The 16,555-nt window shown below is 46.1% G+C and overlaps 1 protein-coding gene across 8 annotated transcripts in view; it reads left to right on the forward strand.

The window, feature by feature from the left end:
* The window catches only part of CACNA1C (calcium voltage-gated channel subunit alpha1 C), a 2,322,072-nt gene that overhangs the window by 757,080 nt on the left and 1,548,437 nt on the right, over positions 1 to 16,555 (forward strand). For all 8 annotated transcript variants that reach the window (XM_069628642.1, XM_069628646.1, XM_069628641.1 and 5 more), the window contains exon 5: positions 14,846 to 14,985. In XM_069628642.1, the coding sequence (XP_069484743.1) occupies positions 14,846 to 14,985 (140 nt within the window). The remainder of the gene's footprint in view (positions 1 to 14,845; positions 14,986 to 16,555) is intronic.

Below are 16,555 nucleotides of genomic sequence, written 5' to 3' on the forward strand. Positions count from 1 at the left end.
ATCCTTGATGCAAAAAAAAGGCTAGGGCATAGATGTTTGGAAAAAAAGAAACACCTGACTGTTTCTTTTTTCTATTTCTTTGCAATCAGTGAAATAGAGGGTACCTGGGAATATTGGGAAGCGATTCCAAACCTGGACCGCGCGCGCAGGGAGTTGTATGTTTAGGAGCTGCTGGGAAGACTGATCTGCACAGCACAAAGCTTCCCTCGCGCCGTCAGTGCTTGCAGGCGGCGCTAGAGCCATCTTGAAATGACAGCCTTGAGGCAGCTGTCCCTGTCACTCAGACACCCTTCCTCCCCTTACCAGGGAACTGCCTGAGTTTCAAAGGGGGGAAGTGACATGAGAAGAGAGCTACAGTAGGGGGGCTACTGCTCTTGCTGTGAAACAGCGACTCCCATCGAAGTAGCCAGCAGCCAAGCAGGAGCTCAGGTGACACCTGTCCGTTTCACATACACCCACAAAAAGATCCTATGATTGTCCCCAGCCGTGGCCAATTTCGGACCGTCGACCAAGACCGTAACATGAGTTATTTAATGCTCCGCAGTGCTCTTTGTCTAGAATAATAGCACACACCACAGCTGTGCAATGCACAGCTCAATCTGCATTTGTCCTGGACCTTAAACTCCTAGGGGTGGACTTGGATAAGAGGCCCTGGAAATAATTTCAAAGAGGCCCCATTTTACACATTTTCAGCCAGCCAGACCCTTTTCCTATGAGAACAATTGGAAATCAGATAGGTTACCACACAAAAGAGGCCCAGGGTGCAAAGGCCTACCGGGAAATCTCGAGAGTTCCCTATAGGCCAGCCCCCCCCTGCAAGCAGCGGGCAGGCTTAGGAGCAAACTCCAGGCGCAGTTCGATTGCAGTTGAATGCGTGCGCAGAATACAAACCTGTCACTGTATAAAAAAAAATACACTCTGACAGCAGACCAAAGAAAACACATATATTTAGTTATGTTAAATACTATTACTACAGTGGCCGTCGCTACCGTTGTGGCTTTGCATCTTCAAGAGCCTGAAGTACTGACCCTCAGGAAGGAGAGAACTTTGAGAGAAATAATATTGTGAACAAAATCAGCTGTGGGCCCAGAACCTGTTATACTGGATGTGGGTATTTCAGCTGAGCTGAGTCATGAATCTGATTCCATGGCCAAGGGATTTATTCAAGCCTAACTTGGTAGAGGGAGTGAGATATCCAAACGGTCATCTCTTTTCTTGCCGAAATGGCTGTTTCATCAACAAATATTGCTACTATTTTGGTCCCAGAATCACAGGGTTCGAAACTGAGGGGAGCTGGGAGCTATTTAGCTCCTGCCTGTGGCCCAGAAGAGCCTGGTTAGCTTGGCACCAACAGCTGCCAGGAGCTACTTATGGCTCCCCAGCCCAACTGATGCCGAACAAACGCACCTTTGTGAATTTAACTGTGTGCATTTGGGACAGTCAAAAAATAAACATTAAGAAACATCTAAGCAGAAGGGGTCATAAATAATGGACACAATGATATGTTTTGATTTTATGTGGAAGTTACATTTGTGGAACGTTATGCACTAGCTCCAGGTTCCCTAGCGGTCGCTCCTGGACACTGGTTAATGCTGGATACCCCGCAACTCTTTAGCTCCTGCTTATTGAATCTCAATTTCGAGACTGGAACCTCCATGAGTTGGGCCAATAGACTTGCACGAGACACTGCCTATCATCACCACAAGGTGTCTCTTTCTCATTCAAAACAGGCCATCATTCCTTCGCATGTATGCTCTGTCCACAGTGTGCACAGGCGTCTTGCAGGCGGGATGCCAGAACCTGGATGGGCCAAAGTTTAGAACGCTAGCCTGCTGAATCAAGCAGCAGCGGGAACCAATAACCTCCTATGTTTAGTTTTCCTCCACCCTGTATGCATCGTACTACTTTCTGCAATATACACAACTCTGCTTTTTCTTTATGCAACATTCTTTTTGAAGATGATTTGCTCATTAGCCAAGAAGTCCCCAACACAGCCGTAGCATGTCAACATTGCAAAAAAAAACAGCCATTTGCTTGAAAGATCTTTCCTTTCCAGTTCATTGTACAAGACATACAATAAGGGTTCCACTACAGTGAAGCACTATAAGATAAATGATTTGTTTACAAGTTTAAACACCAGACTGTAGTCCTTTTAGGTCATATCCATTTACATTTTTAACAAAATGTAGAGCACTGGCCAAGAGGATTAAACTCAGGTCACAAGGCAGATTGTTTTGTCTTCAAAATCCCTGTGTATCCATTCCTCAACTACCAATGCTCTGGTTATGAAGCTCATCCAAGTATACGTAACTCTAAATACATCACAATATGTCACACCGCACCCAGCGCCATCTGGCAAGACATGTCTACACTTCAGGAAAGTAGATAATGCCATATGTTGGATATGGCTAAAACGTTGTAGATGGTCATTGCGTTTTGTGTCTTTAAGGCATATAGACATTGAGAAAATTAGAAATAAATGTGTGGGAGGCGGCCACCAAAGGTGCAGGGTATCATACCACTGCAAAGGGTACATCACGTGTCGGCCAATATTACAATGACAAAGTACTGCACCACATGATATTGATAGTTGGGGGTGTATTTGTAGGTTAACCTGTAGAGGACTGTCAGATCAAAGGGCTGCATTTGGAAGAGATGTCAGAAGGGGCTAGTGAGAGCACCCATTGCTTCACAATGAAGCTAGAATTCATAGGGAACAGTGTCAAGTCCCTGATCACTGGGACGTTGTTTTCCGGGTGCCTGGTTGCGGAGCGTGGTGTCCGTACACTCTTGCCAGCGGTGCTGGTTAATCGAGCGTCCAGGTTGCTCTGAAGCTAGTCCAGGTAGGGGACCCAGCCCCCTTTAACTCTGAGGATTGTAAATTAGGGAAAGGGAAGGAATTGGTTCCCCCACACCCCAGGCTCACCTCCTGGTATTTACATAGCATGAAAGAAGTGAGAGACTGGGTCGAGAGGCAGATGGGACAGCAGCAATAGCAACACCCAAAGGTAGCCAACCTAAGCGTGTCAGATGGCAGAGCAAGGGACCGAAAAGGGCTGAGACATTGATTAAACAGGAGAGCATTCAAGAAAGTATACTGGGACGAGGTTGAGGATGTGCCCAGCAAGACAGCTAGAGCTGGAGGGAGCAAGGAGGCAAGAAGGGAACCAACCGGTGTGCGCAATCCGACCATCCGCACGGTGGCTGTTCACTCACCTGGGCTTTTTTGATATTTTTTAAGAAATTGAATGATGGGAGATCAACCTCAGAAAATGTGTGGGGCAAATCCGCCCACATGTTCCTATGCTCACCGCACGACAAACCCATAGACCTGTGTTCTCTGGGGGGACACAGCCTACAGGTGCAGTCCTCCCTGTCACATTTAGCTGGAATGTGACACCCAGGAGCACATGAAAACAACTCAAAAGGGGAGGGCAAAACCTTCCTCCTAACATGGCCAGCCTAATTAAATATCAACAACTCCATGGATCCGCCCTGATATGATATGATATGATATGATATGATATGATTGGTTATTTATAATGCGCTTAATACCCAGAGATTTCTAAGCGCAGACCCGGGGTTCGAACGTGTGTTGCCTCTGTGTCCTCTTGCTTCCAAGGCGAGCACACTGCAGCTGAGCTATCCTCCCGTCCATTGTCAGTTCTGCTGGTGGCAGTGCATACTGATGAGTTAATTGAAGCAGGCCTGCGAGAGGCCTGGGCGCAGAGCTGGCAAAGAGGACAGTAAACACAAGCACAACACCTTTTTGATATACATCTGTGTCAACCTGATGTCTGTTCCCTGCCCTTTAGTATCAACGGCAGTGAAATGTCATGTCCGGGACAACTGTTATAGTAGGCAACCCCGGAAGGGGGACACCCTTTCAGAGGGTAGAAGTATGTGATTTGGTGGATACAGAAAATCTGTTCTCGCCACAACTTCAAGGGAGACCTGCGCTTTCATCAGGAACCGCAGAGAACTCAATTAACCAGAGGGAGCCTTTGATCCACAACAGACAGGAAGATGGGTGGGACTTAGTAGTGCATGTTTCCCTCCCTTTACATTTCCTGTTGCAAAGTACTCTGGTTATGACCGCACACATAACAGAACATTGTTGGTGGGGACCTAGGATTGGTTCATTAAGGTAGGCTTAGCCAGCACCAATCACTGGAGCCCATTTGGCTTTAAATGAGGGCTGAGCACCTCTTTTAGCAGATCATCTGAAGACTTTGCAAGGAGTAACAAGAAGGACTCATTTGACCCTGGCTGAAGGTACAGTCTGCCTTACAGCTTCTGCCATTGAAGGAAGGCCAGGATTTCCAAGAGGGAAGCAAGTTCCCTCCCTGAAATGTTCCAGGGAACAGTGGGAGATACTGGGCCTCATTTCCAGGCTGGCGGCCGCGGAATGAACAGTGTCGGTAAAGGACTGGCACCGTTCATTCCGGGCTGCCACATTACGAGGTCTGCAGTGGGTCCCAGTCTGGACGCCTGGCCAGACCAGATGTGCAGAGCGGGACCCGCTAGCAGTCCAGGATGCTAACAACGGGCCCGTCATTAACGGGCCCATCGTTCGCATCCTCCCCATTCCCATTGAGCCCTGTGAGGGCTCAAATGGGAATGGGGACGTACCAGGTCCGGGTCCCACAAAAGGGAACTTACGGACCCTCCAAGGTCGGAATGGCCCAGTAAATCCCCTTTTGCGGGACCCAGACCCGAGTTTGGGGGTAGCCATGCTGCTAAAAACAGCATGGCTACCTCCAAACTCGTAATGAAGCCCACCAAATCCAGAGGACCCTCTAGCAGTTCCAGATCCAGTACCCAGCCAGCACACAGCGTGCCCTGCTAGGCTCTGTAGCAAGCTTCGTAGGTAGGAAGTGCCAGAGAGTCTCTCAACAAAAGACAAGGCCGTTGCTTGCAACACTCTCCTCAGCATTGGGACGTCCGCCTGTTGTCATGCTGCAGTCGCTCACGCCGTCTGAGAGGTCTCGACCAGTGCTTCAGACCAACCAACCAGCACTGAGACAACGATTCCTGACCCCGAGCTGCCATGAAGGCCAGTCTGCAGCCGTCTGTCCAGGCTGATTGATGGTTTAGAAACCGATATTCATCCCTGGACCACTGGTGACCCAGAAGTTGATTTGTCACAACAGGACAACACAAAAGTAGGGAACCGGCCATCACCCCAACACAAACAAAGGAAAGGAGAGAGAAGCACAGACCAGTGAGAGTGCAGGTTGGAGAACCTACAATGGAGCCTTAAGACGCACTGAGTAATGGTGGTGTCTGCTATTTATAGGACTAGATAGCGTGGGCCATTGCCATGGCCCCCCGAAGCTGTGGGTGTGGTGTTCCATCACATGAACCTCTGTGAACATGACATGACGCTGTGACATCAGCACACTGCACTGATGAACCAGGAAGTGCCAGAGGCACCCGCATGTTCACTGCAGTACCCGAAGGCCTGTGTCCATGGAAGTGCCTGGCGATACCACCGTGGGTAGAAACGCCAGCCCATATGAGGTAAGCGGGGGTGGTGGTGTTCGACAAACAGAGACATACCAACGAGGGCCAAGGTAAGCACCCCATAATAACACACTGTGCCTCATTACAAGTATCACGGTCCAGAAATCAGGGTGTCGGTAAACCTTACCGGCAGCCTTGTTTCCGGACCGCTACACTACAGTTCTGCCTGCCGGGCCCACTGCGCCTGACAAGAGCCTGGTATGCTGAATCATCACGGAAGCACCAGCACCGTTAGCAACAGTGCTGGTGCGTCCGTCTCCCCACTAGAGTCCTATGGGACTCTATGGGAATGGGAACTTATGAAATCCAACTTGTAATGTCCTGGTGGCCCCGGGAAGTCAGGTACTGGATTCGGTGTTACGGGGTTGTCAGCAACCCGCTGGTCGCACTGTGTCTCAGAAAGTCTCTCTCTCTCTCTCTCTCTCTCTCTCTCTCTCTTTCTCTCTCTCTTTTTTTTACATTACTAACTACTCCCTCCCGCCTCCCCCCCCCCGAAGACCGTCCTGAAGAAGGTGTCAGCACGCAAACAACCACCGAAACCGGTAGACATACATGTAGTGATGGCTAGGAAACATCTACCACATTCTTTGTAACATCAGTTAGATTGAATAGTTAACATACTGTCCGGCTGATTATTCTGCAAATATAAAGCTGTTCGCTTTTTAGTTTTTTCTTATTAGACCGATTGTTTTAATTAGGTAAAAACACCTAGGGTATAGGCTACTAAAATTTACTTTTGCCACAAATACATTACTAGGTGTTCTACCCTGTCGTGCTTCTCCTCTTTGAGTACCCCAATTCGCTATTGAACAACAGTATTGTAAGAAATAACGTAATCATTTTGGTCTTGCTCATAAGCTAAATAAACACTAGAAACGCATTGAATTGGCTTCTTATTCTATCCCCTGGTATACAGGCCGCTCACCAGCGCCACCTAGGTCTAGCCCACAGTATCGGCAGGGCTGGCTAGCAACTTTCTCTGTCCTTTTATCTCATTCCGGAGGAGTTTCAAGAGACACAACTGCGCATGAGCAACTTGGAGAACACATAACAGACCAACTCATTCTCACAAAAATACAATCTGTCTCTCTCTAAGACTGCTTATCTGTCTCTCTCTAAGACTGTTGCTTGTTCACATAGCTTTCATTACTGAGTGCGAGAGTCACCCTCAGCGAGCATTTGGAATTGGGGACCTTTGTGTTTCAAATGCGTACTAACTTGCTTTATGACACATATCATTGTTTGTCTATGTGTTGCATTGTTTATTTCTATATAGCAATGCGTTCACGTGATTGTAAGAGTACTGGCACACAGACATGCTCTCATATAGAGAATGTTTTTTAAACAGTTTTAGGGTTACCATCAATATAAGGTTTTAAACTATAAGAGTTGCTAATTTTCAAGGTTTCCTGTATTACAGACTACATAAAATATAGAAACAACTTAAAAAAGGGTTAAGGTTTTTCTAACAAAAAGAAAAGTTTATAAAGGGTAGGATTAGCAGTGTTAAGGTACACACATTCACTGGATACCAACCATAATGCCTGAGGTATAAACACTCACTCTATGCGCTACACATGCAACCCGAACACTCACTTCAGGAAACACCTGATTATAAGCGCCATACAAATGCACACTAAATAAATAAATAAATATCAGGCAGCTCACGTCCATAGCATAGTTCAGGTGAGTCTCTGCTTTACAGCCCAGTCGCGATCTCTGCCTGCAGTCTGGGACCATCTTCTGCGTAATCAAACGAAAAGCCCTGCAAACTGATCTCATTTTTTTGGACCCAAAGGTTGTGATTTATATATTTACGCAATCATTGATAAAACATGCATTGCTGACTTGTTTTGTTTCCGGGGTCTCGGCTCTGGCTTGCTTTGCTAGTGCTACCCCTTTGCTATGTCCAATGCACGCTATCAAACACTCCTTACAAAAGCACATAAGAACCGTCTTCACATCCTAAGCGTCACCAATGATGACCCAATCACAGGCAGTTCCACTCCTCATCCTTTTGAGTTATATAGCAATGGGCACACAAGCAGTGTGTTATCATGTTACTTTGCACCGGATGCCACAGGTGTATTTTAGGTTTGGAAATCGCCAATGGGCAGTGGTTTTTTTTCAGTGGGTTTCTTTCTACTTATATATATAAAAAGGCGGATAGGTTGGTAGGTGTATGCATGTTTCTTGTAGAGCGCTTAATATCGCCTTGAGGACGCTTCAAAGCGCCATAGGGAGAGGAGAAAGGGAAGGAGAGGCTGACTAGGTGCAGAAGAAGGCTGGGACACATAAGGGGGTATATTTGACCCGGGAATCAGTGGGACTTCGGAAGCACGTGTTGATAGGGACATGGGCAGAGAGTTCTCAGACCAGCAGTCCCCCATTCTTCGGTAGAAAGCCACACCCTGTTCCCTGGCTGGCTCCTACGCAGATGCTAGAGGGCGTGGCCAGACTGTGCATGGATCTTCTTGCATCTATGTTGTTGCTCTTGGGTTTTCATAACCACTCGCTGGTAACACAGCGTACAACACCTATTCCAGATGGCGCTTGACCTTGACCTCAACCGCCATGTTCACTGAGGAGCCAAAATTGGTCAATTCCAACTGTTTGAACTTTTCTACCACATTTCTTCGCCATTTCTTACCACATAGAAGTAGGCTGTGGTTAAGGTTCAGGCAAACTACATAGGGGAGAGGGTGGTGAACGAGTGGAGGGGTCTCCCCCTGCTTCTCTGGCAGTAAGAAACCAATAACAAAAAGTGGTAAAAAGGATTCGAACAGTTGAAATTCCACCAAAACACTCAGACTCCATTGGCTTTTGATAGCAGCCTTCTCTTCTTAGAGCCTCAGCCTAGCAAACAGGTCTACCTTCAGCACATACAAAAGAACAAAGACGATAATGCAAAGCACCAGAAACAAGTCCTCCATTTTGGCGAGTTCTTTGAAATAAAAGGAATATATTCTACAAAAAGTAATCAATGCGAACTTCAAAAGGGTTCTACGTTATTTTGCCACGGGATTTTTCGTCGCAGAACTTTTGATCGCCTTTTTTTATCGAAAAAAACTCATCGTATTTTTCTTTTTTTGGAGGGGCTTACCCCCTCATACCCTCTGTTTTTTTTTTTTAATTATTCTCTTTCATCCACAAATACTTATTTAATTTTTAACCCCTCCAAAAAAAAACGTTTTTTTTTTCGATAAAAAAAAAACGGCGATGAAAAGTCCTGCGACGAAAAATCCCGCGGCAAAAGAACTGTATACCCTTCAAAAGGGCTGAACATATGTCCACGTGCCTGCCTGTTTGAATGGCCCATGGAAGGACACGTGTGAGGGCGTGGCTTCAGATAGAATCTTTAGTGTTCACCTCAGAAGCCATTCATTGTGACGTCAGAAGGGAGAACAGGCAGAAACAAGGCCAGCCACCATTTCCATGATACCAGTCATAAGGCCGCCATCATGTTCTTCTCTGGGAAGGTATTTGTATTTATTTATAAAGATGGTTGTGCTTGCTACAGAAACAGTGCTCATGAGACGTACAGTGACTGTAGCGGTGCCTTATCGGGGTGGTCTGCATGTGAACAGATTTATATTTAATGCGGTACGGGGTAGAGAGGATGCTAGCGGTAACACTGATTACAGACACCACATAGAGGCAGCAAGAATACCGTGCATACAGGCATCCTGATAATGGACAGGCACAGAGTTACTTTCACAGGAGGGCAGATGGAATGTCAGGATAGTGGTAATATTCTGGGTCTGGGGAGGAAGGGAATTCCAGTGCAGGGAATGTCAGGATAGTGGTAATCTGGATCTGGGGAGGAAGGAAATTCCACTGCAGGGAATGTCAGGATAGTGGTAATACTTTGGATCTGGTGAGGAAGGGAATTCCAGTGCAGGGAATGTCAGGATAGTGATAATATTCGGGCTCTGTGGAGGAAGGGAATTCCAGTGAAAGGAATGTCAGGGTAGTGGTAATATTCTGGATCTGGGGAGGAAGGGAATTCCAGTGCAGAAAATGTCAGGATAGTGGTAATATTCTGGATCTGGGGAGCAAGGGAATTCCACTGCAGGGAATGTCAGGATAGTGGTAATATTCTGGATCTGGGGAGGAAGGGAATTCCAGTGAAGGGAATTTCAGGATAGTGGTAATATTCTGGATCTGGGGAGGAAGGGAATTCCAGTGCAGCAAATGTCAGGATAGTGGTAATATTCTGGATCTGGGGAGCAAGGGAATTCCAGAGCAGGGAATGTCAGGATAGTGTTAACATTCTGGATCTGGGGAGGAAGGGAACTCCAGTGCAGGGAATGTCAGGATAGTGGTAATATTCTGGATCTGGGGAGGAAGGGAATTCCAGTACAGGTAATGTCAGGATAGTGGTCATATTCTGGCTCTGTGGAGGAAGGGAATTCCAGTGCAGGCAATGTCAGGATAGTGTTAATATTCTGGCTCTGTGGAGGAAGGGAATTCCAGTGCAGGGAATGTCAGGATAGTGTTAATATTCTGGATCTGGGGAGAAAGGGAATGCCAGTGCAGGGAATGTCAGGATAGTGGTAATATTCTGGATCTGTGGAGGAAGGGAATTCCAGTGCAGGGAATGTCAGGATCGTGGTAATATTCTGGATCTGTGGAGGAAGGGAATTCCAGTGCAGGGAATGTCAGGATAGTGGTAATATTCTGGATCTGGGGAGGAAGGGAATTCCAGTCCAGGGAACGTCAGGATAGTGGTAATATTCTGGACCTGGGGAGGAAGGGAATTCCAGTGCAGGGAATGTCAAAATAGTGGTAATCTAGATCTGGGGAGGAAGGGAATTCCACTGCAGGGAATGTCAGGATAGTGGTAATATTCTGGATCTGGGGAGGAAGGGAATTCCAGTGAAGGGAATTTCAGGATAGTGGTAATATTCTGGATCTGGGGAGGAAGGGAATTCCAGTGCAGCAAATGTCAGGATAGTGGTAATATTCTGGATCTGGGGAGCAAGGGAATTCCAGAGCAGGGAATGTCAGGATAGTGTTAATATTCTGGATCTGGGGAGGAAGGGAACTCCAGTGCAGGGAATGTCAGGATAGTGGTAATATTCTGGATCTGGGAGGAAGGGAATTCCAGTACAGGTAATGTCAGGATAGTGGTCATATTCTGGCTCTGTGGAGGAAGGGAATTCCAGTGCAGGCAATGTCAGGATAGTGTTAATATTCTGGCTCTGTGGAGGAAGGGAATTCCAGTGCAGGGAATGTCAGGATAGTGTTAATATTCTGGATCTGGGGAGAAAGGGAATGCCAGTGCAGGGAATGTCAGGATAGTGGTAATATTCTGGATCTGTGGAGGAAGGGAATTCCAGTGCAGGGAATGTCAGGATCGTGGTAATATTCTGGATCTGGGGAGGAAGGGAATTCCAGTCCAGGGAACGTCAGGATAGTGGTAATATTCTGGACCTGGGGAGGAAGGGAATTCCAGTGCAGCGAATGTCAGGATAGTGGTAATATTCTGGACCTGGGGAGGAAGGGAACTCCAGTGCAGTGAATGTCAGGATAGTGGTAATATTCTGGATCTGGTGAGCAAGGGAATTCCAGAGCAGGGAATGTCAGGATAGTGGTAATATTCTGGATCTGGGGAGGAAGGGAATTCCAGTGCAGGGAATGTCAAGATAGTGGTAATATTCTGGATCCGGGGGAGGAAGGGAATTCTGGATCTGGGGGAGGAAGGGAATTCCAGTGCAGAGGTTCCAGAAGGTGAAAGGAGTGGAAGCAGAAGACAGCAGCTTGGGGGGTATGGGAGGAGGGGGGTGAGTAAACTGAATTATTGGGAGGGGCTCTTGAGCGGAGGTGCAAGTAGCAGAAGATAGACTATGCTAGGCTAGCGGGGTCTTAAACATGTATACTTTAGATTACTAGGAGTAGAAATGTGTAGGGAGATTGATGGCGAGCAGAGAGCCAGCCAGCAAGGGGCCAGTTAGCAGAGGGGGAACCGGAAGAGGGAATGGTGTCGAGCAGGGGTCTGCAAACTACCACTATCCAGATGTTTTGGACCACTACTAACATGGTCCCTTACCACGGACTATGCTGTCTAGAGCTGGTGGGAATTGTAGTCCAAAACATCTGGAGGCCAAAGGTTCCAGACCCCTATTGTAGAGGCTACGGGCACCAACTTAAGAGTTTGTTTGAGGGGGCAAAGCAGTAGAAAGGGAGGCCTAAAAGTAATATCAAACAATAGACAAGGCGACTGAGTACAAAGGGGAGAAAGGGTGATTTGCAGAGTGCTCTTTGAGCAGGTGGTGGATTTCCCCCATGATAAATTGAGTGAGCCTTGCAGCAGTTCCACTGGATGTGATCAAGTGGTGAAGTTTGAGACCACTATCAAAGAAGACCCCAAAGTTGCAGGCTTTAGGGGATGGTGCAAAGAGGTCCCGGGAAAGAAAATGGGAGATGCTAAGATACAAAGGGTTGGAAGGAGGAAGCAGTGGTCAGGAGTATCTAAAGCCGGCAAGTTATTGAGAAGAATGAGGACAGATGACAGCCTGGAGTGGCGGGCAGGGGTGAGAAAGGTAGACATGGGAGTGAGTGACGTTTTCATGGAGTGATAGGCACGAGAGCCAGACTGAAGATAGGGATGGTCTTTAAGATTACTGTCCTAGAGTGATTGGCTGACGTGGTGGGGGATCGAGACCAGTTGACAGTTCGCCTGCTTGTTCAGGTCAGCAGAGGGCTTTTTAAGGGTATTTAGAAGCAGGCGAGGAAGATGCCTGTTGCAAGAGAAGGGTTGCGGAGTCAGTAGCGGCATTAATGGGTAAGAGGTGCCAGTGTCTTTATTATTTGTGGAGTAAAAGGATCAGCCCGGGCACAAGATGGGTTGGCTCTTAATAAAAAAGGACACACGTTATGCAGGTGAGGTAGGAAAGAAGGCACCAAGCGGAGAGAACCGCGGTAAGAGGTTCAGCAATGAAGGCGATAGGAAGTGGGAGAGGGCGGAGGACAGGTCGAGCGTCATGTATCTTAGAGATCTTCGTACAGAAGTAGAGGGAAAAGTCAGTAGTAGATAAAGAAGAGGAGATGGAGTGAGGACGGTGAGGCGGCATGGTCTACAAGGCGGTAGGGAGTTTCTGGGGGTGGGATTGGAGTGAGATGATAAGGTTAGTGAAATGGTTGGTCTTGGCTTCATTAAGAGCATTTGTCCAAGCAGTAACTTTGACAAAAATTCTGGGTTGAAGTGGTCTACACAGAAAAGAGTATCCTTCCTTCAGCCTGATGGGTGTTGTGTAGAAGAATCATGACATCCCTACTGCATATCATGACTAAATGGTGTTAACAAGGACATCAGCTTACTGTACTGTTCAGATTGCACTGTAACATATGTAATGTGACTGGGTTTTGTTTAGCACTTCGTCTGCCATCATGGTGGTCTCTTGGTGCTTGGTACTGCAAGAGGGGGGTTGGTGTTAGGATGGAGAGAAGAAGAGGCAAGATGCCAGACCCGATGTTGCCATGCATGCAGAGCAGAAGAGCCCATTCTATGTGAATTTGTGAGGGCACGTCCAGTTTGGGAAGCTCCTGGGAAGCTGCAGTTGTTGTTCGTGTGCTCGGTTGCTTGCTAATGAGTTCTGCCCTGCTGGCACGGGTGGTTCTGTCGCTCCTCTTTGTTGGGGTGGTGGGCAAGGTAGAGGATGAGGAAGAGTGGCTGGAGTGATGTCAAGTGGCTGGGCGAGGATGAGGAGGGTGACTGGAGGGATGTCACGTGGCTGGGCTCCCGCAGTGTCTATGTGTACTCGCTGATTGCTATATGCAGTGTAAGGTGGAGAGGAGGAGGAGGATGGCTCGGTTAGTGCGGGGGAGGTTGGTTATTAGAGCCCCTGTCCCTGGCTTCCTGGATACTTGTGTCTGCTTTGATTACACAGCACCAAGGCTTTCTCCTGAATCTCTGTGCCACCTGAAATGGCCTATACCAACGAAGCATTATCTTGCCCACGCGATGCTCTTGGGTTATAGGTACCAGTCTTGAGTAATCAGCACCACAGGCATTTTCTTGCTTATTTCTTATTGTTTAAGGATCTCTTCTAAGTCGAATGATGAGTAACAAAAGAGTGTTTAGTTGCTTATTTCTCGATGGCTTGTATGGTGGCAAAGTAAATTAGGCTGAGGGCATGGAAGTCAGCCGCCTCCTTTTGTATTGATGACTGGGTGGCTGAGCTGTTGACCATATCCACATATGAGAAGGCCATTTACACACAGTATGGAAACTCTGATATGTTTACAGATATTTGGGGATCATATCTGGAAACATATGGATGAAATGTGATCTTATGTAACCAAAATTGTTAACTGTGCGCTTTCCCCTTTTTAAAAAAAAAATCTTTTAAATTTTTTTCTCCTCTTCCTTTCTCTACCTTATCTTTCTCTTTTTGCTTCTTCCTTTATTTATTTATTTATTTTAATTTTATTTTTATTTTTTTTATCATCTTTATTCAATTTTAAATCAACATAATAAAACAACGTTGAATGTCATAAAACATGAACAGTTTGAAGCAATACCTCAAAGATCTTCTTGGTTATAATATTCTATGTATTCTGTTGTTATAATGTAAAGCGCTTTGGATGAAAGCGCTATATAAAAAAAATAAATACAAATATACAAAAATTAATAATCCAATTAGAAACCATCCTATTCCAAAAACCCCACCCCGTCCCAATTTCAATACAAAACTCCACAAACCACAACCACAAACAAACAAAAACATTGCTCTATTATGGTGAATCCTTATTCGCATGTTAACTTTGATTGTTTCTGTGTAAACCCAAGTTCACTGTTTAGAATTTGATGCTGTAATGTACCATTTGAGTTTCTTGTGACTTGATTTTGATGTGCAAAATACCATTTTTAACTCACGAACATGTCCTGTTGCTGAGGTGTCATAATTGAGGGATGTTGCCCTCAGTCCCCAGGTATTTAGATCCATGGCTGTAGATGTTGCACCTGATGCCATGTTTGTGCCAGAGGAAAGAGTGCCCTGCCAGTCTTGAGTGGGACGCTGGGGAGTAATTTTGCAGTCGGGGCAGAGTATGCGGTATCATAGTGGCCTGTGCACTCATTGGTTGGATGCAGTCTATCTGTTCCCCGTGCGCACCATAGTGCCTAGAATTATTCTCGGATTTGTGCCTCATTATAAAAACAATTATTCTAAAGTTCCTGTAACCCTTGCCCGCAAAAACCATGTTGCTTGAAGGCCCCAACCAAACTTCCAAACCTGAACGCACACTCTGCGCCATGTTCGTGGGCTCACCCATGACTTTCACTCTGACAGTCCATCTTCTGTTTCCTTTGCAGGCTTTTTAGTGCAATTTTAGAGCAAGCAACCAAAGCAGACGGAGGAAATTCCATCGGTGGAAAAGGCGCTGGATTTGATGTCAAAGCGCTGCGGGCGTTCCGGGTGCTGAGACCTTTGCGGCTGGTGTCCGGAGTTCCGAGTAAGTAGTGCGATCCTTCTCTCTGACGTTAACAAGCCGACTCTCTTCTACCTTATCTGCCCTGCAACCGCCCCTTACTTGTACCTTCCCAAGTCTGCAATCCCACTGTCAGCCTGTGACTCAACACACACTTTAATGATGGGTTGACTGTTGTGAAAAATTAAATGTGTACCAAGCCCAGTGATAATTCATGACTTAGAGAAATATGAAAATATGTGGTCATTCCTTTATTCACAAAATGCTCTATTTGAATTTCTGCAAAGCCACCAGGAACCCTTGTTTGTGCTATGTGTCCCTTTCTCATTGGATTATTTTAAAAGAATGCAAAAGGAGTGTACCAGACTGTCTATCTTGGAATGATACCGTACTACCGAAAAAAAGTATATGATATATGGTGATCCTAGGTTTAGATAATCTGGTTTGCTTAGTGGGATACATGGAGCAGTATATGTGTATTGTCAGCTCAATATATACTGTAAGTGATCATTAGAAATGAGCATTGTAAAACCTTCGAAAAAGCCACTTTACATTTTTAATACAATTAAAAAATGTCCTTTTATTAATGGCTTCTTTTTTAAAGAATACCAACCATTTTGTCTCGCAAAAAATGTCCTAGCTTCTTGTAAAGGGATGCACTCAGAATGAAACCAGTGATGAGTTACTACAGTGAGCGCCAAGGCAATGTTTAATTTTGCGCGCTGTTAGTTGGTAGTGCTGCTCAACCCGTGAATTATTTATTGTTTGCACAACCACTAATATATGAAGAAAAAAAAATAACCACAATTAGAGACCTCTGAAACCTTATAAGGTTTGTCAGAACCCCAGCACCCTGCTCAGAGCCTTTTTATGTACCCCTCGCCTTTCCTTTGTAGGACAATGTGCCATTGGAGTGATGGTGACATTCCCGCAGGACACACTTGATGAAAATATGTCTCCAAATACTAGGCGTATCCCCACCTCGGGAGATGCCTCTGTTGCTGCTGCTCTCTTTCTACTTTTATCCATAAGATAACGCAACACCCCCTCCTCCTTCCACTCCTTCCATCAAAATGTTTCCGTTTTTACTCTGGGCAAACTGGGGTGATTCTAGAAAAAGCGCACCTGGCATCGTGACTCCTATTGCCATAGAAAGATACATAGACATAGATTAAGAGAGAGGGAAACAGAAAAGAAAAAGTGAGAGAGAGAAAAATAGTGCACAGAGGAGAGGGAAAGAGAGAGAAAAAGAGAGAGAGAGATTCTTGTCCAGACAGAGATATAGATTTTGACAGAGAGAAATAGAAATAAAAAAGAGACAAGGACAAAAAGAGGGAGTGCTGAATCTGTGTATGTGTGTCGAGTACAGATAATGAAGATATTTCCCCTGAATCTTAAGTTTTAGTTTATGATTTACCTGATTGTTGAGAACCTGATTGTTCAGAATCCGTAAAATGGTGTGTTGCTGTTTTGTGATGATTCACAGGATCTTGTCACTTCTCTGAAGGGGGGAACAAGGCCAGGGAGGTGTGGCCTCTACCCATTAGCCCCCATAGGGGTGGAAAAAGGCAGGAGGACCTCATAGCAAGAGACA

The sequence above is a fragment of the Ambystoma mexicanum genome, chromosome 12 (genome assembly GCF_040938575.1).
Source record: "Ambystoma mexicanum isolate Mex_15411 chromosome 12, UKY_AmexF1_1, whole genome shotgun sequence".
Lineage (NCBI taxonomy): Eukaryota > Metazoa > Chordata > Amphibia > Caudata > Ambystomatidae > Ambystoma > Ambystoma mexicanum.